Source organism: Galeopterus variegatus, unplaced genomic scaffold (genome assembly GCF_000696425.1).
Source record: "Galeopterus variegatus unplaced genomic scaffold, G_variegatus-3.0.2 Scaffold7952, whole genome shotgun sequence".
Taxonomy (NCBI): Eukaryota; Metazoa; Chordata; class Mammalia; order Dermoptera; family Cynocephalidae; genus Galeopterus; species Galeopterus variegatus.
The window spans coordinates 61,493-87,075 of NW_007734063.1; the positions used below are offsets into that span (position 1 = coordinate 61,493).

General features: G+C 38.4%; 1 protein-coding gene and 1 pseudogene across 1 annotated transcript in view; both read left to right on the plus strand.

Moving 5' to 3' along the window:
* Positions 1 to 25,583, plus strand: part of LOC103608021 (coagulation factor VIII-like) — a 65,832-nt gene that overhangs the window by 33,882 nt on the left and 6,367 nt on the right. The window contains exons 10-13 of the mRNA XM_008592465.1: positions 7,176 to 10,284; positions 23,711 to 23,864; positions 24,012 to 24,224; positions 24,517 to 24,745. Of these exons, the coding sequence (XP_008590687.1) occupies positions 7,176 to 10,284; positions 23,711 to 23,864; positions 24,012 to 24,224; positions 24,517 to 24,745 (3,705 nt within the window). The remainder of the gene's footprint in view (positions 1 to 7,175; positions 10,285 to 23,710; positions 23,865 to 24,011; positions 24,225 to 24,516; positions 24,746 to 25,583) is intronic.
* On the plus strand, positions 16,656 to 20,750 carry LOC103608023 (annotated as a pseudogene).

Sequence of the window (25,583 nt, forward strand, 5' to 3'; positions counted from 1 at the left end):
GGGCCGGGCACCAGGCTCGCAAGCCTCGGTGTTGCTCCCGCGCCTCGCTCAGCCAGTGAGCGGGAGCCGGTCTGTATGTGGGATCTGAACCCTCAGACGGGAGCGCCGCCGCGCTTCCCAAGCGGCGTACTATCCAGTGCGCCACCGGGCCGGCCCTAAATTTATTGCCTTTGCTAGAGGTTTATCAAATTTACTAATCCTGCTGCAGGACTAAATTTTTGGTTTGTTGATTTTCTATATTGAGGGTTTTCTTCTTTTTCTTTTATTTATTTTTATTCTTTATTATTATTACAATACTTTGGATTTGATTTTCCTTTTTCTTGGCTTTTTTTTTTTTTTTTAAAAGATGACCGGTAAGGGGATCTTAACCCTTGACTTGGTGTTGTCAGCACCACGCTCACCCAGTGAGCGAACCGGCCATCCCTATATGGGATCCGAACCCGGGGCCTTGGTGTTATCAGCACCGCACTCTACCAAGTGAGCCACTGGGCCGGCCCTTTCTTGGCTTTTTTAAGATGAAAACTCAGTTTGTTGATTTCCAACATTTCTTCTTTTCTAAAAGTGCATTCAAAGCTATAAATTTTCGTTTACACACTGCTTTAGCCGCATATCACAAGTTTTGATAAATCATGTTTTCATTATTATTGAATTTGAAATATTTTCTACTTTCAAGTGTGATTTCTTCTCTTAGCCATAGTTTTTTGTTTAAAGCATTTAACTTAATTTCTAAACATATGGGGATTTTATAGTTATCTTTCTGTTGCTGATTGCTTGTTTTACTTCACTGTAGTTGCCTACCATACTCTATACATCATTTCAAATTTGTTGAGACTTGCTTTATGTCCAGCATATAGTTTACTTTGACTAATGGCCCATTTGCATTTGAAATAAATATGTTTTCTGTTGTTGGGTGGAATATTATGTGTTTGTCAATTATGTCAAGTTGCTTTAGCATGTTGTTAAAATCCTTATGAGTTTACTGATACTTTGTCTGCTTCTTACAGTTACTGAGAGAACTATGTTAACATCTCTAACTATGATCATTGAGTTTTTTTTTTAATACTTATTAATAAGTGTTTCAAAATAAATGAGGCAAAATGAAATTAGGTGCTTACAAATTTAAGATTGTCATGTGTTCTTGTTAGATTAGCCCTTTTATCATTGTGAAATGCCCTTCTTTGTCCGAAGTAGCACTTGTTGCCTCAAACATTTGCTTTTCTTAATGTAAAATTTCCTAATTTTATTTTTTATTGGAACATAATTGATTGTACATATCTGTGGGACATAGTGTTGAATATCAATACCTGAGTGCACATATGATCAAACATCTGCTTTGTCTGAAATTTATGTACTTCCATCACTTTCATTTTGGTTAAGGTTTGTGTGGTATATATTTCCCCTTTCTTTTACTTTCAACCTATCTGTGCCCTGATATTTATAGTGTGTCTTTTTAACATTTCTTGTAATGCAAGTCTGCTGGCTAATTAATTTTCTTAGTTTTTACTTGTCTGAAAAGCCATTATTTCTCCTGAATTTTTGGATAATATTTTTAATATGATTAGAATTCTGGGTTGATAGTTTTCTTTTTTTTTTTTTTAAAGATGACCGGTAAGGGGATCTCAACCCTTGGCTTGGTGTTGTCAGCACCACGCTCAGCCAGTGAGCAAACCGGCCATCCCTATATAGGATCCGAACCCAGGGCTTTGGTGTTATCAGCACCGCACTCTACCGAGTGAGCCACGGGCCGGCCCGATAGTTTTCTTTTATTGTTTTCTCCCCCAGCACTTTAAAAGTGCTACTCCATTGTTTCTGACTTGCATAGTTTCAGACAACAAGTCTGCTATAATTCTCATCCGTGTTCATCTGTATATAATGTATATTTAAGGGGAAAAATCTGATGTTTTTAGGCTTTTTTCTTTGCTTTCGTTTTCAGCAGTTTGAATATGATGTATCTAAGCTTGGGTGTTGCTTTGACCCCATGGATTTGTCACCCCTCTTCCCCTGGGTGACGGAACTGCAAAGGATTACTCAAAGCCCATCTCTTCTGAGCAGTGAGAGACCCCGAAGTGGTTAATCTCCCAGAACCCTCAAGAGCAAGAATTCTTCCATTTGGGAAATTAACTACAAATTGGGGTTCTCTTCCTGTATTTATTTTCCAGCCCAGGAAGTTACAGGAAGAGACATAGGTGGGCTTAAAGTTTTAACAGGTTTAATAGTAGAAGCTGGTAACATTCAGTAAAAACAAGTCGGATGACATTCCATTAGGCTATTAAGTTGATCCACCAACAAAAGCTTGATCTTAGCAAACATTCTCTTCTTACAGCAATTTCCCAGTATCTTTACATATCAATCAGTAACCTGTCTGTCTTTGAGCCAGCAACCTTGCTGTGTTACAACTCTTTATCTTACAACAGAGACTCAATAGCCTGGGGAAAATTTCCTGTTTTTTGTAAGGTCAATATTTGAAACTGCAAGGCTTTGGAAAACCAGGCCCTGTGAAGTACATAGGCCTTATGCATATTCTACACTTGGGTAGTGTGTGTGTGTGCATGTGCACATGCACATGTGTGTGCATTTATTTTCTTTGATGTTCTCTGGGCCCCTTCAATTCATGAGTTGGTGTCTCATCAATTTTGGAAAACACTTGTGTCTATCTCTTTAAATATTTCTTCTATTATTTCTCTCTTTCTCTTCTTCTGAGATTCCAATTACAGATATGTCTCTTGGGTATGTTCTGGTTTGGTTGTCTGTTTTTTCACTATTTTTTTTTTCTCCTAGTTTTTCAGTTTGATTAACTTCTATTTCCCTATTTTCACTTCAATAATTCTTTTCTGGGCTATCTTGAGCCAACTGATAAACCTATAGATGAATCACAATTTATCTTCTTTTTTTCTTGTGTCACTTGGGCTTTTGATGTCAGATCTAAGAAGGCTTTGCCTAGTCCAAGGTCACAAACGCTTACTTCTATATTGTCTTCTAAAAGTTTCAAAGTTTTAGCTATTATTTCTGTGTCTGTGATCCAGTTTGAGTTAATTTTTGTGTATGGTGTGAAGAAGGGGTCTTTCTCTCTCTCTCTTCATTCCTTTCTTTCTTCCTTCCTTCCTTCCTCTCTCTCTCTCTCTCTCTCTCTCTCTCTCTCTCTCTTTCTTTCTTTCTTTCTTTCTTTCTTTCTTTCTTTCTTTCTTTCTTTCTTTCTTTCTTTCTTTCTCCCTTTCTTCTAACCTCATGAGATATCCAGTTGACTCAGTACCATTTGCTGAAAAGATCATTCTTACTACATTAAATTGTCTTGGCACTCTTGTTGAAAATCAATCGACCACAAATGTGAGGGTTTATTTCTGGATTCTCCATTCCTTTCCACTGGTCTATATGTCTTTTCTAAATTCTCATAGCTCTACATTAAGCTCTTAGTTTTTAGATATGGTCATCTCATTAGTGTGATTAAAATTATGGTGACGTGTTTGGGTACAAGTTTCATCTGCTCCCTGGCAACATTATTCTGATTAGTGCTCTTCTTCTATTTGTTTTTGTTGTTCATATATTCCTTTTATCTTGTTCCTTTTTTGTTATCATTTGTCACTGAGGTGTTACTTCTAAATAAGCCTTTTGCAGAATGTCCAAGTGAATATGCCAATGAAACACCGGAATTGAGTTTCAGGCTAGCAGGAATTCTCTTTATGACAGATAAATAATTGCACTGTGAGTTTTAAGTCTTTACTTCTCCTTAATCCTTCAAGATCAAGGCTGTAGGGTTGTTTACATCTCAGAATCTCATTCTTCCCCTCCACCACTTACAAAAGAGATTTTTACTGCAAAATGACTTTTCTATGTGATTATTTGTTCAGGCCCCATCTTTTTCACCTCTTCATACTTGTGCTGAAAGAAGTCCAGCAAAGTCACTGTTGCTAGCCTGTATACCTTGATCTCATTTTTGCACTAAATGACTGGGTTTTTTATTTTTTAATATCAAAGTGTGATACTATGAAGAAGTATGCTCTCATGGACTTTTCTGAAGCCTGCAGACCATGGGCATCCACTCTTTGAACCTTCTGATACCAGTTTGATGTTGAAGGCACTTGCTCTGTTTTGTGTTTTCATGGCTTCAAATATCTTCCAGTTTAATTAGAGTCTGTGTTCTGTCTTTCATTCTTTGGGATAATTTCTGAAGGAGTGGGAAGAAATGCTAGACTTTTCTCCACCATGTTAAAAACTGACCATATTTTGGAGCTCCATGAAAGGCACAATGGATGACCATCTACGTCAGGAATTGACAAATTATGGCCCTTGGGTAGTCCAGTCTGCTGCCTGTTTTGTAAATAAAGTCTTATAGGAACACATGCACACACACAAAACTTGTCATCTTCTACTATGTCTTAAACTTTTTTGTAATTCTTCCTTTCTATTTCATCCAGCTGAATTACAATTTCACCTTGTGTATACTCTTTGTGCTCTTAAATTATAGATGCCATATGTTTGTGGTCTTAAATTATGGAAGCTATGTCTTCTTGTGTTTATTTTAGTGTGTCAAGTTTTTTTTGTTCTCACTTTTCCTCTGGAATCTACAGTAGATTACTTTCAGAAGTAGGTACTTCCTCTGAGTTTCATGACTTCTCTTCACTTCTCCTTGTTCAGCAATATTTTTATAGGTTGCCTGTTGTTGTTTGCTCTCATCCTCAAACAAGGTACAAACATGTCCTGATCAAGGTTTGTTACCAGACAGGATGAGTGGCTTGCTCTTAGCCTATCTCTCTGTCCACTTGGTGGATGTTGAATTCCCTTCTCAACTCAACAGCTAGAAGAAAGGTTAAGGAAAGCTAATCCAAGTCTAATTTCTAGTTTCTACTGGGTTTTTTTCTCTATTCTCCTATGATGGCCTTTCTCCTCTTACTTTTTCTTACTGCCAGTGCAGGCTTGTGATCAGCTGGGTTCTGTCTGTCTGAATTACTTTGTTAGGAACTAGTTCTAAGATTGGATAACAGTTTACAGAGTCGATTAGTTCATTGAAAGCCCTGGTTAGATCACAGAGGCAGGAGGCTGATCTGTATATTTGTAGTGCTGACCAAGTCCCAAACTTGGCTAGGTTTCTTATGTCTATGTCACGTGTTGGAGGAGGATATTGGAAGCTGAGGTATCACCAAAAGAATTATAATTCTTTTCATTTTCTTCATATCTGTGATTATATCTCCTTTCTTATTTCAAATGTTATATACATATATACATATATATATATAATTTATTAATTTCTATTTGCTAATCTATTTTATTGACTTTTTCATCACAGAACAAACTCTTTAAGCTCTTGGATTGAGATTTATGAATTAATTATAATATTTTAAATTTATATTTTGTCACCCATGTCATACAAGAAAATGTTCTCGTTACAAATATTCAACCAATGCAGGTATAACTAGAGTCCCTCTTTATCACCATTCCCAATTTTAGGCCTCTCTTAGTTAAGCTCTGTTACCATTTTAGTGCATGTCATTCTAGATCTGTTTGTTGAGATCCATTACCCATTTTCCTACCCAATTACTGTCCTCATCAGGAAAAGGAAGAGATTGGTTTGGTCTCAGTTATAACAGTGGAATTTTAAGAGTCAGAAGCTTTGTTTAAATTATTCATTTCTGCTCCAATCCTGGTATACTCTAACCCAACATAATTTTACATCATCAAAAATGTGCTTCAAATATCATGAAATTAGGCTCACAATATCCAAATTTATGATATAGTTATGTCCCCATTTTTATTGAATTCACATTATTATGACTATGTAACTGTTGTTCACTGAGGAACCAAATAGCATTACATTTCCGTTTTTTCATTTTTAACTGGAACTTCTAATTATTTTCCTGTTCTTCCTATAATGTCTTACCTTTAGTTATACTATTTTTCAGGAGTTCCATCATATAACATACTCTTTTTTGCTTAGAGACTTACATCGGGCTCCTGTCTGAGTTGGTTCCCTCTAGGCCTGAGGCTCAGTTATGAATTTGGGACTTTTCTTCACCCTCCCCCAGTATAGGTACCTGGTTCCCTGGACTCCATGTCTAACTCTTTTTTGATATACTCCTCCATTTTGGTGGTGAACATTCTGTAATCACTTCGAGAGAATGGCTTCATTGGAACTAAATTTTCTGACTCCTTGTATATTAGAAAAATTTTTTATTTTCCTTTCCCATTTGATTGATAGATTGGCTGCATATTGAATGCAATGTGCTGTGATTCCAAAATGTGTTTGACCACATTTCTGTGGACATCCCATTATTTCACAGGGCTCTGTGAAATAAACTTTTGGGAAAGGCTTCCCTGTGAGGGAAAGCTGGATGCAGTTAATATCTTGCCCGCAAAGACCATGTGAGATAACAAGGCTGTTGAGTCAGCCAATGGGTAGCTTGGTAAAAGCTTATTTTGACCCTTATCCTTATGCATCTACTTTATCACCATGGAATTGACCTATTATAATTCATTGCATGCATTCACTCAGCTAATCCTGTTCATGGTAGAAATTAATATTGCTAGAACTGTGGTGGGGTTTTATATTAGGTGGATCCTAAACCTAAGTGCTGCTCCCTTGTGCTTACTTATCCTGAAAATTGGTGACGGTGTATGCTAGGCATTGTGTTATGAAGTTTCAATGCATTATATGAGGGGGTAGATACTATCAGCTTCATTTGCAAATTAGAAAACTGGAGCTCAGAGAGCTTAAGTGACTTGTTCAAAGTCACACAGCTGATAGCTGGTAGAGCTATTATTTGACCCTAGGCAATCTGACTCTAGAGCTGGTGCCACTATATTGTATAGCAACAACACCTAGCCTGTGTAAAAACTTTCCTAAGTCACTGTCATCATCAGAGAGTTCCATGTGACTATTAAGACTCTCCACTATTGTGTATGTTAATTACACTTCTCCATTTCTATCCAAATATCTACTCAGTTTTAATCATCTCTTTCCTGTGGTCACACACAGGCATAGCACAATAGCAGCAATGCAAAAACCACTTTTACCACCATTGTTAGACTGTTCCATGTGTCAGGAATTTAACCCAGTGACCTGTGATATAATGGTGCTAACTAGTATTTTTCATTTATCTGAGAATGGGAGAGAACCTCTAAAACATAACTTGCTTGGAACCTGGGTTATGAGTAACAAGAGTCTTATTCTTCATCATCTCCAGGTCTGTGGGTTCTGGGGTGCCACAACTCAGACTTTCGGAACAGAGGCATGACAGCCTTGCTGAAGGTTTCTAGTTGTGAACGGAACACTGGTGATTATTATGAAGATACATATGAAGATATTCCAACCTACTCGCTGAGTAAAAGCAATGTCATTGAACCCAGAAGCTTCTCCCAGAATTCAAGGCACCCTAGCACTAGGCAAAAGCAACTCGAAACTGGCACAATTCCAGAAAATGACATAGAGAAGATTGGAGAGAGAGCACAGATGCTTAAAGTACAAAGTGTCTCCTCTAATGATTTGTTGATGCTCTTGGGACAGAGTCCTACTCCACATGGGTTATCTTTATCTGATCTCCAAGAAGCCACGTATGAGGCTATTCCTGATGATCATTCACCTGGAGCAATAGACAGTAACAAGGGCCCATCTGAAGTGGCACGCCTCATGCCAGAGCTCCAACACAGTGGGGACTTAATATTTACTCCTGAGCCAGGCCTCCAATTAAGATTAAATGAGAATTTGGGAACAACTATAGCAGCAGAGTTGAAGAAAATTGATTTAAAAGATTTTAGTTCATCAAATAATCTAATGACTTCACCAACAATTTCATCAGACAACTTGGCAGCAGGTACTGAAAAGACAGGTTCCTTCGGAACCCCAAATATGCCAGTTTACTTTGGTAGTCAATTAGGCACCACCGTATTTGGCAAAAATCTATCTCCCATTATTGGGTCTGATGTACCTCTGAACTTGAGTGAAAGAAATAATGATTCCAAGTTGTTAGAAGCAGGCTTAATAAATAGTCAAGAAAACTCACTGGGAAAAAATGTATCATTAATGGAGAGTAATAGGTTATTTAAAGAGAAAAGAGCTGATTTACCTGCTTTGTTTACCAAATATAATGCTTTATTTAAAGTTAATATTTCTTTATTAAAAAACCCCAAGGCATCCACTAATTCAGCAAATATTGGAAAGACTCACATTGATGGTGCAACCTTATTAACTGAGAATAATACATCAGTCTGGCGAGATACTATATTAGAAAGTGATACTGAGCTTGAAGAAGTGACATCTTTGATTCATGATGAAATGTTTATGGACAAAAATACTACAGAGTTGAGGCTAAATCATGTGTCAAATAAATCTGCTTCCTCAAAAAATATGAAAATGGTCCACCAAAGTAAAGAGGACTCTGTACCACCAGATGCAGAAAATCCAGATATGTCATTCTTCAAGATACTGTTCCTGCCAGAATCAACAAATTGGACAAAAAGGACCCATGAAAAGAACCCCATGAACTCTGGGCAAGGGCCTGGTCCAAAACAATTAATATCCTTAGGGTCAGAAAAATCTGTGAAAGATCGGAATTTGTTGTCAGAGAAGAATAAAATGATGGTAGGAGAGGATGAATTTACAAAGGACACAGGACTCAAAGAGATGATTGTTTCAAGCAGGAGGAACATATTTCTTACTAACTTGACAAATGTACAAGAAAATAATACACACAATGAAGGAAAAAAATATCAGGAAGATATAGAAAGGAATAAAACATTAATCCAAAAGAATGCAGTTTTGCCTCAGGTGTACACAGTGACTAACACTAAGAATTTTCTAAAGAGCGTTTTCTTACCGAGCCCTAGGCAAACTGTTGGTTTAGATAAGGGGGTTTATAAGCCAATACTTCAAAACACCAGTTCATTAAACAATTCAGCAAACAGAGCAGAGACTCACATCACCCATTTCTCAAAAAGAGAGGAGAAAGCAAACTTGGAAGGCTTGAGAAATCAAACGAAGAAAATGATAGGGAAGTACATAAACATCACAACGACGTCTCCTAATTCAAGCCAGCAGAATGTTATCATTCAGCGTGGTAAGCGGACTTTGAAACAATTCAGACTCCCAGTAGAAGAAATAGATCTTGATAAGGGACTAGTTGTGGATGATAGTTCAATCCAGTGGTCCCAAAACATGAAATATTTGACCCAGGGCACCCTCACGCAGATAGAATACAAGAAGGAGGAAAAGGCCATTACTCAGCCCCCCTTATCAGATTGTCCTATGAGGAGTCATGGCATCACTGAGACAAACAGGTCTACATTACCAGTTGCAAAGCTACCAGCATTTCCACCTGTTAGACCTACAGATCTGACCAGGGTCCCATCCCAAGACAACTCTTCTCATCTTCTAGCGTCAGACTGTAACTATAGCTTTAGAGAGAGAAGTTCTGGGGTCCAAGAAAGCAGTCGTTCCTTACAAGGATCCAAAAGAAATAACCTTTCTTTAGCCGTCCTAACCTTGGAGATGTTTAGAGATCAAAGACAGGTCAGCTCCCTGTGGGCGAGTACCAGAAACACAGTCACATACAAGAAATTTGAGGACACTGTTCTGTTGAAACCAGGCTTGCCTGAAGAATCTGGCCAAGTTGAATTGCATCCTAAAGTTCACATTCATCAGGAAGAACTTTTCCCTACAGAAAGTAGCAGTGGGTCTCCTGGCCACCTAGATCGCATGGAAAAGATCCTTCTTCAGAACTCACAGAGAGCTCTTAAACAGAATAAAGCAAATAGACCTGGAAAAGTGCCCTTTCTGAAAGAGGCAACAGAAAGCTTTGAAAAGACTCCCTCCAAGCTACTGGGTCCTCTTCCTTGGGATTACCAATATGCTACCCAGATACCAAAAGAAGAGTGGAAATCCCAAGAGAAGTCACCAAAAAACACAGCTTTAAAGAAAAAGGGCACCAGTTTTTCCCTGAACCCTTGTGAAAGCAATCATGCAATAGCAGCAATAAATGAGGGACAAGATAGGCCCCAAAGAGAAGCCACTTGGGCAAAGCAAGGAGGGACTGAAAGGTTATGCTCTCAAGACTCACCTGTCTTGAAACGCCATCAAAGGGAAATAACCCTTAGTACTTTTCAGTCGGAGCAAGAAGAAAGTGACTATGATGATGTCATCTCAATTGAAATGAGGAGGGAAGATTTTGACATTTATGGTGAAGATGAAAATCAGGGTCCCCGCAGCTTTCAAAAGCGAACGCGACACTATTTTATTGCTGCAGTGGAGCGGCTGTGGGATTATGGCATGAGTACATCCCCCCCTATTCTGAGAAACAGGTATGAGTCCATTCACGATTACTTTGTCCTAATATTGTGACCTTTGGCTTTACTCGGTGCTGAAATGGTAGAAAAGGCACACCCGATCTGCAGCAGTGAGACTCCAGAGATTGCTTTATAGAGAAACTTGAGGACTCGGTGGCAAAATCTAGATGAGGCTGAGGAATAAATGGGAGGTTAGATGATAACAGCAACAACGACAGTTAGAGGATGGTAAACAGGATGGTGTGTCATACTTACGCTGCTGGGATGGAGGGGACAGGGGTTTACAAGAGGGCAGAGGAGTCAGGGTCAGGAAACGGCAATGGGGAGCAGCTGTGAGCTGCAGGGGAAATCTTATTGTCATGAGAGCCCTGAGAGAGGAAAGAGGAAATGAGGTGTGTGGTAAAGAGGTTGTTTTCCATGGTACTGGGGATCCAGAAGGCAAGGTGGGAGGATTTGATTTTTAGGGAAGCAGAGGGATGTTGGTCAGGGGACAGAAAGCACAGAGAAATTTTTTTGTTTTTTTGTTTTTTAAAGTTTTTATTGAATCAAAATCGATTATACATATCTTGGGGATTCAACATTGAGATATGTTGATCAAATCAATATTATCAGCATATATATTGTTACAAATCGTAATTATTCTTTATGTCCCTTGTCCAATCTCTCCCCACCACCCACTCCTTCCCCCTCCCCCATCTAAAATTACCCACACAGAGACATTTGGAAGATAAAAATAAGGATAATCAGTCAACAAATACTTATGGACCACGTACTATATGCCAGACATTGGAGTGTGGTAGGCAGCGGCTGGGGTCTTGCTTTAGCTGTTGTGCTCAGAGGAACCCTCTTTGTGGACTTGAGACCTACATGATAAGAGACAGAGGGACCAGATAATGCAAAGGCCCTAAGAATGGAAGAAGTTGGGCACGTTTGAAAAACAAAAAGGGACAAATATGACTGGAGTACAATGAAGAATTTGGGGGCAATGTGGGAGAGGAGCAGGAGTCAGTGGAATGCTATTATTTCTCCCATTATCTTGACAGAAAACGTCTTAAAGTAATTGTTCCTATTTGCTGCCTTTGGATCGTTTCCTCCCATTCTCTCTTTAACCCACTCCAAAAAAGCTTTCAAACCCATTATTTTATAAAACTACATTTTCAAGGTCACTGTTGAGCTTTACAGTACTAATTCTCAGTTCTCGTCTTAATTGAACTCTCCGTCCTTGATACATGTTCTCACTCGGTGTTTGTGACATCACTTTTCCCTCATCTTTCTACTGAACTCACTGGTGCTTGCCCAGCCTTCTCCATGGCAGTTAAAAGCCATTCTTTCATTTCAGTTACTCAGACCCCAAACTTTGAAGTGATTCCTAATTTCTCTTTTTCTCTCACACGCACATCTAATTCTTCAGAGGATACTGTTGGCTATAACTTCAAAAAATAACCAGAATTTGGTAATGCACTGAGTATTGGACGAGATGAAAATGTACTGAAATGGAAAGGTGAAGATGGTTGACTGGAAAAAAAAGCAGGTTACAAAGCAAGAGAGGACATACAATAAAGTGTTACACTAGATGCTGTAAAAGTAATGTATTTATTATTTAAATGTTATTTGTCTATATATTTGAATTCTCTACACTGCATATGCACTGCATCTGTAACAATAAAAGGCTGTTTAAAATAATAAAAATAAACCCTGTAAACACACAGACACACAGACACACACAAACACACACAATCCAGCCTCTTCGCTACATCTCAATGGCCACTATCCTGGTCTAAACCATCATCAACTCTCATCTGAATTATTGCCACAGCCTCTTAACTGGACTTGCTGCTTCCAACCTTGCCCTCATACAGTCTTTTCCCAACATAATTTAAAATAATTTTTTCAGATTGTAATTCTGATCATTGTTCTCTACTCCCAATCCCGTAGTGGATTTCCATCTCACCCAGACTAAATTCAAAAGCCCTCACCATTGCTTTCAAGTCCCTGTGGTATTTGACCCTCTGCCACCTCTCTTTTCTCATCTCTTGCCACTGTTTTCTTCTCACTCAGCTTCAGCCACACTGGCCCCCTTGCTCCTCCTAAAACGGACCAGGTATGCTCCTGTCTCTAAGCCTTTGCACATTCTGTTCTCTCTGCTTGAAATTCTCTTCTCCTGATATTCTAATGCTAGCTCTCTTACTTCCTTCAGGCTGCTGTTCAATGTTATTTTATCAGTAAGGCTTTCCCTGAACACTGTATATAAATGTAGCTTCCACCATTCTTTTCCCACATACTTACTAGTACCTGAAATAGTATATGTTTATTTGTTTATTGTCTATCTTCCCCAACTGGAAGGTAAGCTCATTAGTGGCACAAAATTTGAAGGTCTTATTCAACGATATATCTCCAGAACCTTGAACAGTGCCTGGCACGTGATAAGTGCTCAAATAAATATGTTAAATGAATTAGTAAATGATACATGAAGGGAGGTAAAAGCAGGCCTTTCATGCATGTCCAAACTCCAGGAGACATAAATTATATGGAGTTGTGTAACATGGCATCCATGTGCAGCGAGACCAGTTAAGACGTCATTGCAGTCATCCAGATAAGAGAAGACAGTTGTTTAGACCAGTGTGGTGGTCATGAAAATGGAAAGAAATAGAAAGATGTTGGGTATAATTTGAAGATAAGCACACAGGGCTGGCTGTTAACTGACTATGGGGAGAATGGGGAGAGAGGACTCAAAGAAAATTTTTTAATTTTTGTCCTGAATAAGTAGGTGGATAATGGTGTCATTTACTGAGACATGGAAGGCTTGAGGTACAACAGATTTATTTGAGGAAACACTCAAGGGTCTGTTTTGCACATATTAAGCTTCGGATGTCCATTAGACACCCAAATTGAGATGTTGAGTAGGCAGTTGATATATATGTGCCTGAAATCCAGAGAAGAGGTCTGTGCTAAAGTTATAAATTTGGGAGTCATAAACAGACGGATAGCATTTAAATAACACTTGATGGGACCACCAGGGAAATGAAAGTAGATGTTAACTACCCCCACTTTAAGCTGGGTCCCCAAAGGGCAGCATCCTCAAGGTAATAGTGAACCAGTTAATTTGCACTCCATTGACTTATAGCCCAGTTTTCTGTCATTTGTGTTGTCCATGAAACTGCTATTCTTGATCATAATTTAAGCCACTTTTGGGTTGGCAATGTCCCCACACATCTTCCCGGAAGAAAAAAATATATATGAAACCTCTCTAAGAAAAGAAACCAACATCACAGGCCACAAAGCATTTTCATAAGTATTTCAGATAACAAACACGTTAGGTACAAAAGGAAACAGGAAAAAGTAAGCAAGATGTAACAGAAACCATACAGAAGAAGAAGAAACTCACAGACCTAACATCTTGGAATCATCAAATGCAATTATTAAAACAACTACACATCATGTAGAAAGAATTAGTGAACTGGTAGGTAAGTAAAAAGGAAATACAATGGAATGCAACATGTAGAGATTTTATAAAATGGAAAATACAAACAAGATTATCAAAGACTACGGCCGACTGTGTTTCCAAAAATGAATGTGCCAATATACCGTGTCCTATACGCTCTCGTGAACTGCGACCTTCACACTCTCCCATTCAAGAAGTAGAGTCTAATTTCCCTCCCCTTGATCTGGGCTGGCATTATGAGTTGTTTGTGACCAATAGAATGGGGCAGTCATTTGTGACCTATAGATGTGGTGGAAGTGATGGTGTGTGATTCCTGACGCTGGGTCAGAAAATACCGTGCAAGTTACATCTGGTTCTCTTCAGATTCTCTCTCTGGAAGAAGGCAGCCATTATATAAGAAGACTAACTGCCCTGGTGCCACCATTCTGGACAGGTCACATGTAGGCACTCTGGTCAAGAGTCTGAGCTGAGCCTTGTTTTCCAGACATGTAAACCATGCTGAGCCTTTCCTCCCAGCCCAGATGCCAGCTGAATACCACTGAGTGACCTCATTCAACACCATTAGGAGCAAGACTATTACTTAGTCAAGAATTCCTGACTCACAGAACCAGCAGTTTAATAAAATGGTTGCTGTTTTAAGCCACTAAAGTTTTAAAAATACTTTGTAAAACAGCAACAGAGGGAAAGGAAAGAGGGATTAGAGAAGAAACAATATTTGAAGAGGCAATGACTGACTATTTTCCACAATTAAAAAAAAAAAAAAAAGACATCAATGCACAGATTCAGGGAGCTCAACAAATCCCAAACAAGATAAATAAAAATATAAACACCAAGGTACATCTTATCAAAGTGAAACTACAGAAAACACAAGAGAAAACTCTCAAAAGCAATCAAAGAAAAAAGACAGCATACTTCCAAATGAGATTCAGAGAGGTGACTTTTTAGTAGTGCTAATTAAAAATAGAAGATCATGGCAGAATAAGAAGCTCCTGACCCTCCCTTCACCCATGGACATGCCAAATAAACATCTCTTCATGTAGCAGTGCAGAGAAGGTGCTTAAAAATGCATCTCACTGCTTCTTCCCAGAAGGGGTTCATGCCACACATTGAGCACCCCAACTTTTACAGTTACCACCTTGCAGACTCCATCCTAAACCTCCTAGTTCTGCGAGAAGAAAGGATATGCATACGTCAGTCTTTCTAGATCACAAAACAAGAGGTGGTATTAAACTGGTGTCCAAACACTTCCAGGGGCTACACCCATTAGGAGTAGTGTGGATACTGTGCTTCCTCAACCTTAAGGCTCCACAGTCATCCCAGTGAACTCACAGGATAGGCTACAACACCTTGATCCCAGCATCTGAAAGTCAGAAACCAGTTGATGGACTCCTACCCACAGGGCAACTGAGAAAATATTTCCATCAAACGGACAGGAAAAGCTGAGGCAAACTCAGGCACAGACCCTGCCCCAGGAACTGCACCATACAATTGGAAAAGGAATCCCCAACACCAGCTCTCTGTGGAGAGGAAGGTTTGGACCCTGCATATGTTGCCCTAACTCTAAGATGCCCATGGTTTGGTTCTTAATTCACCAACTCTGGGAGTAGAGGACACTAGGCATATGTGAGTCTCTCTAGACCACACAGTGCACTCCCTTCCCCTACACTCTTGACTCAAGCTGATGCAGTATGGCATCTTGAAGCATGGATCCAGGAACAGCTGTGGTCCCTGTCCTACATATCTGGGAAGCCAATCCCAGGGCTGCTGAACTGACACACCTTTCCATCTCTGGCCTGAGATCAGACAGGTAGACCCTCCCCTAATGGGCTGAGTTCAGTGCACCTGAGCTCCCAACCCAGAATAATAGCTTACAGGTCCCTACCCTAATGAACACACTCCTGGACAGATGGAACTGAAGTGCATCCATGCCCTCCTAGAGAAGCAACCAGGTGGGCTTTCCCTCAACAGTTCTGCCTAGTGGCCTCACCCACCACCTGTAAAGTGACTAGCTGGGCTTTCTCTTTGCAGGCCCATCTAATAACCTTGCTCAGTACCCAAGAAGCAGCTGGCTGTGCCTCCTCTCTGCAGGCCCACATCCCAACCTTGCTCACCACCCAAAGAGTGTCTGGTGGGCCCCCTCTCAGCGGCCCCACCTCAAAGTCTCATGCATTGCTCAAGAAGTATCTGCCTGGCCCCTCTCTTAGCTGGTCGGCTATCTGATCTCACCTGCCACCAAGAGAAGCATGAGTTAACACCTGGCCTGGAGAAGTGTCACAGTGGGCTGGATCCTAGCAAACCCACACCCAGCTAAATGAGCAAAAGCATGACCATGCCCCAACTCAGTGAAACAGCCCAGCTGTCATGGCACTGATGGACTCTCCCCTGAGTCTTTCAGCCATTGCATGCACATGCATCCAAGTGAGCAACAGCCTGGCTGACATGCCCATGGAGTGCTCACCTCTGGTCAGAGAATCAGCATGATGGCCTTTCACTGGAGAACCAGTTCTAGAATACCTGACACACCATATGCCAACACCTCCAGCTTGAAAATCAATCCATCAACCCCATTTTCACTGAGCCAGCTCCTGAGATGACTGACCCACAGTGAGCACACATACACACCCAGCCTGAGAAACGACACAGTGAGCCCACCCCCAACAAAGTCTTGCCACAGCTGCCACATACCTCCCAAGCATAGGCCACTGAGGCACACACAGATACAGTGAAAAAGGATTACAGCAGAAGAAACAACACAGGGTCTACACTACTGTACCCATCCAGGACAAACCCATTGTACTCTACCCAATCAACACTGAAGAATGCATATGCAGGTGAAAGTCCTTCCCCATATAAGCCACTCTACAAAATTCAGAGAGGTGACTGTTCCATCAGATGCACAGATACCAATGCAAGAAAACAAGAAACATTAAAAAAACAAGGAAACATGACATCACCAAAGAAACACAGTAATGCTCCAGTAACCAATTCTAAAGAATCAGAAATTGCTGACTTGTCAAAAAAAGAATTCAAATTAATAATCTTAAGGAAACCCAAAAGACACAAGAGAATACTGACAAACAATTCAATGAAATCAGAAAAATAATGCATGATCTGAATGAAAAATTTAACACAGAGATAGATATCATAAGAAAAATCAAACAGAAATCTTAAATGGAAGAATTTATTGAATGAAATAAAAAATACATCTGAGAGTCTCAAAAACAGGCTAGATCATGCAGGAGAAAGAATTTCTGACACTGAAGACAGCTGTTTTGAAATAAACCAGGAAGACAAAAAAAGAAAGAAAAGAAAATATAAGAAAATAGAATTTAAACAAATGAATAAAACCTACAAGATTTATGGGATACTATTAAGCAAATAAATACTCAAATTATAAGCAGGAGAAGAAAACAAAAAAGAGATTGAAAACATGTTTAATGAAATAATAGCTGAAAACTTTCCTAGTCTTAGGAAAGATATGGACATCCAAATCCAAGAAGCTCAAAAATCTTCTCCCAGACACATTGGAGTCAATTTGTCAAAAATTAAAGGCAAAAAGAGAATTCTAAAAACAGCCAGAGAAAAGCATCAAGTCATTTATAAGGGAATCATTATTAGACTAACAGCAGGCTTCTCAGCAGAAATCCTACAGGCCATGAGAGAATGGGATGATATATTCAGAGTACCAAAAGAAACAAACTGCCAGCCACAAATACTATACCCCCCAAGACTATCCTTCTGAAATTAAGGAGAAATAAAGTCTTTCTCAGACCAGAAAAATTAAGGGAATTCATCAGCATGAGTTCAGCCTTACAAGAAATGCTTAGAGCAGTCCCACATCTGGAAGAGAAAGAACAATAACGACCATCATGAAAACACCCCCAAATCTAAAATTTACTGCTAGAATAGATAAACAAATTAGAAAGAGAAAATAATCAAACCTTATCAATGCAGATAACCACCAAACAGGATAAACAATGAGAGGAAGAAAGGAACAAAGGATACACAAAACTATCAGAAAACAACCAACAAAATGACGGGAGTAAGACCTAACATATCAATAAAAACCTTGATCGTAAATGGATTAAATGCCCCAATTAAAAGACATAAAATGGCTAAATGGATAAAAACAAATGAGCAACCCATATGCTGCCTACAAAAAACACACCTTACCTGTAAACACACACATACACTGAAAGTGAAGGGACAGAAAGATATTCCATGCAAATGAAAAACAAAAGTGAGCAGGAGTAGCTACACTTATATCAGATTAAACAGACTTCAAATCAAAATCTGTACTAAGAGACAAAGAAGGACACTATATAATGATAAAGGGATCAATACAGCAAGAGGATTTAACAATTATAAATAATATATGCACTGAAGACCAGGGATACCAGATATCTAAAGCAAATATTATCAGATCTAAAGGGACAGATAGACACCAACACAGTAATAGTTGGGAACATTAACACCCTACTCTCAGCAGTGGACAGATCATGAAGACAGAAAATCAACAAGGAAACATGGATTTAAATGGCACCATAGACCAGATGGACCTAACAGACTTATACAGAGCATTTTGTCCAACAGCTGCAGAATAATCCTTCTTTTCATCAGCACATGGAACATTCTCTTGGATTGACCATATGTCAGGCCACAAAACAAGTCTTAATAAATTTAAGAAGATTAAAATCATATCAAATATCTCTTCCATCTGCAATGTTATAAAACTAGGAATGAATAACAAGAAGAATTTGCAAAACTACACAAATACACAAAAATTAAACAACATGCTCTTGAGCAACCAATGAGTCAAAGAGATTAAAAGGAAAATTAAAATTGTCTTGAGACAAACAAAACTGGAAGCACAACATGCCAAAACTTATGGGATGCAGCAAAAGCAGCTCTAAGGGGGAAGTTTATAGAACTTAACACCTATATCAGAAGAAGGTCTCAATACACAACCTAATGTTATACCTCCAGGAAGAGAAAAAGAACACACTAAGCCCAAAGTTAGCAAAAGGAAGCAAATAACAAAGACCAGACCAGAAACAGATGAAATGGAGACGAGAAAAATAATGGAAAAGATCAACAAAACTAAGACTTGGTTTTTTGAAAAGCTAAACAAAATTGATAAAGCTATATCATGGGGGGAATAATATCCAGAAGCATTGCAATTAAATAACTGCCAACCTGGAATTCTATACCCATCAAAAATATGATTCAAAAATGAAAGTGAAATAAGGATATTTTCAGACAAGCAGAAACAGAGAAACTTCACTATTAGCATAAATTCACTAAAAATATTCTTTTATACTCAAGATAATATAAAAGTGACACCAAATGGAAAGTGAGTAGCAAGAAGGTATAAAGGGCAAAGAAAGGGTAAATATGCAGATAGATATAAGTATTATTTGTATAAAGAATGATAAAATGTTTTATGAGCTTTACGATATGTAGAATTGCTTTCTTTACAATGGGTTTGTTGCCATAACACAAGTGTCATAAGAACCACTGCTAAATCTAAGCCAAAATTTGGAAAGGAAAAGATTAATGTCAACATCACTACAATTGAACATGTAGATTTGGGCAAGTCCGCCACTACTGACAATTTGATCTATAAACGTGATGCAGTTGACAAAAGAAACCATCAAAAACTTTGAGAAAGAGACTGATGAGATAAGAAAGGGCTTGTTCAAGTATGCCTGCCTTGGTCTTGGAAAAACTGAAAGCTGAAGGTGAATGTGGTATCGCCATTGATATCTCCCTGAAGAAATTTGAAGAAACAGCAAGGATCATGTGACCATCATTGATGCCCCAGGACACAGGCTTTATCAAAAACATGATTACAGGCACATCTCAAGAAACAGCAAGGATCATGTGACCATCATTGATGCCCCAGGACACAGGCTTTATCAAAAACATGATTACAGGCACATCTCAAGAAACAGCAAGGATCATGTGACCATCATTGATGCCCCAGGACACAGGCTTTATCAAAAACATGATTACAGGCACATCTCAAGAAACAGCAAGGATCATGTGACCATCATTGATGCCCCAGGACACAGGCTTTATCAAAAACATGATTACAGGCACATCTCAAGAAACAGCAAGGATCATGTGACCATCATTGATGCCCCAGGACACAGGCTTTATCAAAAACATGATTACAGGCACATCTCAAGAAACAGCAAGGATCATGTGACCATCATTGATGCCCCAGGACACAGGCTTTATCAAAAACATGATTACAGGCACATCTCAAGAAACAGCAAGGATCATGTGACCATCATTGATGCCCCAGGACACAGGCTTTATCAAAAACATGATTACAGGCACATCTCAAGCTGACTGTGCTGTCCTGATTGTTGCTCCTGGTGCTGGTGAATTTGAAGGTGGTATCTCCAAGAATGTACAGACCCATAGGCATGCCCTTCTGGAGCCAAATGCTAACATGCCTTGGTTCAAGAGATGGAAAATCACTTGTAAAGATGGTGATGCCAGTGGAGCCACACTGCTTGAAGCCCTGGATTGCATTCTGTCACAAACTTTTCCAACTGACAAACTCTTGTCTTTGCCCCTCAAGGATGTCTACAAAATTGGTGGTATTATTGGTACTGTCTTTGTGGGCCAAGTGGAGACTGGTGTTTTCAAACCCAACATGGTGGTCACCTTTGCTCCAGTCAATGTTAAACTGAAGTAAATTCTATTGAAATGTACCATGAAGCTTGGAATGAAGCTCTTTCTGGGGACAATGCAGGCTCCAATGTCAAGAATATGTCTTTCAAATATATTCATTGTAGCAACATGGCTGGTAACAGAAAAATGACCCACAAATGGAAGTAACTGGCTTCACTGCTCAGGTGACTATCATGAACCATCCAGACCAAATCAGTGCTGGCTCTGCACCATGCTGGATTGTCACACAGCTCACATTGCTTGCAAGTTTGCTGAGTTGAAGATTGATTGCCATTCTGCTAAGAACCTGGAAAATGGCCCCATTGTGATTTTTATTGGTATGATTTCTTTCTAATTTGGTCTTGAGGTCTCTCTCTTGAAAGCAGCTATAAGCCAAGATAGCCACTCTCAAGGAGAGCCCTGCCCAGGGGGGAAAGTAAGGTTTGGGTGTATTGGTCAGGTGAGACACAATGAGGAAGTAAAATCAAAATGCATAATGGAATAAAATAGTCACAAGTGACTAGAAATGAGTCTAACAAAAATTTTGCAAGACCTCTATAGAAAAACTATGGAAATTTACCGAGAAACTCTAAAGAGGACTTAAATAAATGCCAAGATATATCATGTATGTAGATTGGAAAACATAATATTACGTAATATTTGAAAATGTAAATTATCCCCAAACTTGATCTATAGATTCAGTGCAACTTGAATGAAAATCCCACGTCTTTTCTTTTTTATAACTCAATTATCTGATTCTAAAATTAATATGAAAATGCAAAGGGCAAAAAATAGCCAAGACCCTCTTGAAGAAGAAGGAGATGGAAAGAATTACTGTATAACATACTGAGACTTATTTTAAAGCTATATTAATTAAAACAATGTGGTAATTGGTATAAGGGTAAACAAACAGGTAAATGAAACAGAATAGAAAATCCAAAATTAGACTTACACATATGTAGACCCTTGATTTATGTGTCACAGAAGAGCAGTTTTCAATAAAAGATGCCGGGAAATTTTGGTATCCATTTGGAAAAAATATTAAATTGGGTCCCTAACTTATACCATACACAAAAATCCAGTCACATTGGGTTATAGGTCTAAAAAGGAAACATAAAACAATAAATGTCCTAAAAAGAAAAAATAAGAGAATATCTTAATAACCTCAGGATAGGGAAAGAAAGAGAATTGACATCGAGATAAAAAAAGCACTAACCGTGAAGGATTTTTTTGATAAATTTTACTACATTAAAATTATGAACTTATGCTCAGCAAAAGATAACAGAAAGAGAATAAAAAGATTAGCCATAGAATGGGGAAAAAAAGTTTGTAATACATAAGGCAAAGAAACTATATCAAGACTATATAGAACACTTCTTTGAATCAACAAGGAAAAAGCAGATTATCCAATAGAAAAATTGGCACAAAAATTTGAATAGCAGCTCCACAGAAGAGAAAATACAAATGGCTACTACTCATAAGAAAAGATGTTCAGCCTCATTAATCAGGGAAATACAAAATAAAACCACAGTGGCACACTACTATGCAACCACCAGGATGTCCAAAAATGTTAAAATACAGTAAGTAAATGCCAAGTGTTGTGAGGATTTGGAGCAAATGGAACTCTCATACACTGCTGATGGAAATGAGAAGTGGTGCAGCTTCTCTAGAAAACAGTGTGGCAGTATCTACCAAAGCTGAACATATGCATTCCCAGCAATTCCATTCCTATATATGGGACCCACAGAAAGGGACATACATGTTCACCAAAAGACATGTATCAGACGGTTTATAGCAGGACTCTTTGTAGGCACCAAAAATTAGAAACAACTTAAATGTCCATGATTGGGGTATATTCATATAATGGAATACTATACAACAATTGGAATGAACAAACTATAGCTACACACAACATAAACACAAATGAATCTCACAACCATAATGCTAAGTGAAAGATGCAAGAAACAAAAGCATATATACAATATGTTTCCATTTATATGCTTCAAAAACAGGCAGAACTAAAGTATACTATTTAAGGATGTGTACATTGTGGTAAAATTATAAAGAAAAACAAAGAAATGATTACGATAAATGTCAGAATGGTGGTTACCTCTAGGGGGAGAACAGGATGTGATTGAATAGGGACCTAGTGAGTCTTCTAGGTTGCTGGTAATGTTCTTGATCTGGGTGATGGTTACATTTTTGTACCAAAGGCATTTACATTTTATGTACTTTATTGTATGTGCTTTAGTTCACAGTTTTAAAAGGCTTATACAATGGAATACTATTGACCCATAAAACAGAATGAAATCCTGTCATTTTCAGCAACATGGATGGAATAAGTGAAGTAACTAGACGCTAGGGAGGGTTGGAATGGAGACAGGCTGGTCAATGGGCAAAAAGTTACAGTTAGACATGAATAAGTTCTGATGTTCTATTACACAGTAGGGTAACTATTAGCTAATAATAATGTAGTGTATATTTCAAGATAATTAAAAGATAAGATTTTGGATGCTATCACCACAAAGAAATGATAAATGTTTAAAGTGATGGATCATTATACAATGTATACATGCATTGAAACATCACACGGTACCCCATAAATATGTAGAGTTATTATGTGTCAATTATAAATTTTAAAAAGTAAAGAAAAGAGTTCTAAGGACTGGACCCTGGAGCTCTCTTATATTTAGAGTATGTTTATAAACTCAACATTCATTCAACAAATATTTTTGAGCACCTACTTTGTACAACACACTATTCCAGCTTCTGGGAATACAGCAGTGACACAATAGACAAAACCCCCTGCTTCCAAGAAACTTACATACTATTGAAGCCTGGAGAGAGTATTTCAAGGAGGATGGAGTAGTTAACTATGCAAAACGCATCTTAGATATCTAGCAAAATGAGAGCATAAAAAATTGACTATTGGCTTTGATAAGTCACTCACATGACTTGGATACTAACTAAATCTAGGTGATCTTTATATAGATCTCTTTTATGAACTCCCAAATGCTGTGTATTTGCTGATTTAATTCACATAGATGTTCCATATGTCCAAAACCATATACCCCAACCTACTCCTCCTCTGAGGTTCTTCATTTCAGTGAATTGCATCACCATCCACCCATTTGACCAAACCTAAAACCTGAAAGTTATCTTTAATCCCTCTTTCTCTCCTCTCTGCCCCATTATACTTGCAATCCATCATCAGTTCTACTAAATGTATCTCAAATACAGGGAAGGCAAGGATGTGAGGCATTTCTACCTACTTGGTCAATCAAGATAGTGCTTTTCCTCTGCTTTATTCTCCAGGGCTCAGGGTGGCAGTGTCTCTCAGTTCAAGAAGGTGGTTTTCCAGGAATTTACTGATGGCTCCTTTACTCAGCCCTTATACCGTGGAGAACTAAATGAACACTTGGGACTCTTGGGGCCATATATAAGAGCAGAAGTTGAAGACAATATCATGGTGAGCTAAGGACAATGGAATTGCAATAAAATTAATCCTATATGCTTATTTTGTTTCTGATTATAAAAATCTTGTATTCTCATTTTTAAGATCCTAAGGATGATTCTTGCTTTTTAATTAATTAACTAATTAATTATTGCTTTGCAGGTAACTTTCAAAAATCAGGCCTCTCGGCCCTACTCCTTCTATTCTAGCCTTATTTCTTATGAGGAAGATCAGCAACAAGGAACAGAACCTAGAAAAAACTTTGTAAAGCCCAATGAAACTAAAACTTACCTTTGGAAAGTGCAGCATCACATGGCACCCACTAAAGATGAGTTTGATTGCAAAGCCTGGGCTTATTTTTCTGATGTTGATCTGGTAAGCAGGACTCCATTGTGCTAGGAACTTTACGGTTTAAAAGAAATGGTCTTTGTGTTGTCTGCTAAGAATTTTGGTATTTATCCTAAGTGCAATGAGAAGCTTTAAATAGGAGAGGTGACATCATATATGTGTTTTAGAAATATCACCCTGAAATCTACTGAAGAGGATGAATTATATTGTGGGAAGATGGGGGACAGGTTGGAATGGCATATAAAAGTTGATGAGAAATCCACTCTGATTCATAGGTTACAGAGCTTAAACTCATAGGATTGATGTCTTTCCTCCCTAGGAAAAAGATGTGCACTCAGGCTTGATTGGACCCATTCTGATCTGCCACACTAACACACTGAACCCTGCTCATGGGAGACAAGTGACAGTGCAGGAATTTGCTCTGTTTTTTACTATCTTTGATGAGACCAAGAGCTGGTACTTCACTGAAAATTTGGAAAGGAACTGCAGGGCTCCCTGTAATATCCAGATGGAGGACCCCACTTTTAAAGAGAATTATCGCTTCCATGGTAATATATCCCACACCCAAATATTACTCACTGTGAAATGGAGCATGCAGTAAGACAAATGAGACTTGAGCCAGAGACTTTAACATTGTATGAACTGAGAGTATATGTGTGATGGAATCCTCATAGGTGTCAGTACTTTTGGTGGAGTGGAGGGAAAGAAACATTTTTTTTATTGGAACATAGTTGATTATACATACCTGTGGGGTACAGCATTGAATATCAATTCCTATGTATGTATGTATGAATATGTGATGTTCAAATCAGATAATTAGTATACTCCGAGTGTCTGTTTTTATGCCAGTAACATGCTGTTTTGGTTACTATAGCTTTGTAGTATAATTTGAAGTCAGGTAGTATGATGCCTCCAGTTTTGTTCTTTTCTGCTCAGAATTGCTTTGGCTATTTGGAGTCTTTCGTTGTTCCATATTAATGTTAGGATTGTTTTTTCTATTTCTGCGAAGAATGTAATTGGTATTTTGATGGGGCTTACATTGAATCTGCAGATCACTTTGGGTGTATGGACATTTTCACAATGCTAATTCTTCCAGTCCAAGGTCATGGAATATCTTTCCCTCTTTTTTGTGTCTTAATTTCTTTCAACAATGATTTGCAGTTCTTATTGTAGAGATCTTGAACCTCCTTGGTTAAATTTATTCCTAAGAATTTTATTTATTCATTCATTCATTCATGACTATTATAAATGGGCAGGCTTTCTTGATTTCTCTTTCTGCATGTTCACTATTGGAAAATAGCAATGCTACTGATTTTTGTGTGTTGATTTTGTATCCTGCAACTTTGCTGAAATCATTTATCAAACTTCTACAACAGATTTTGACAG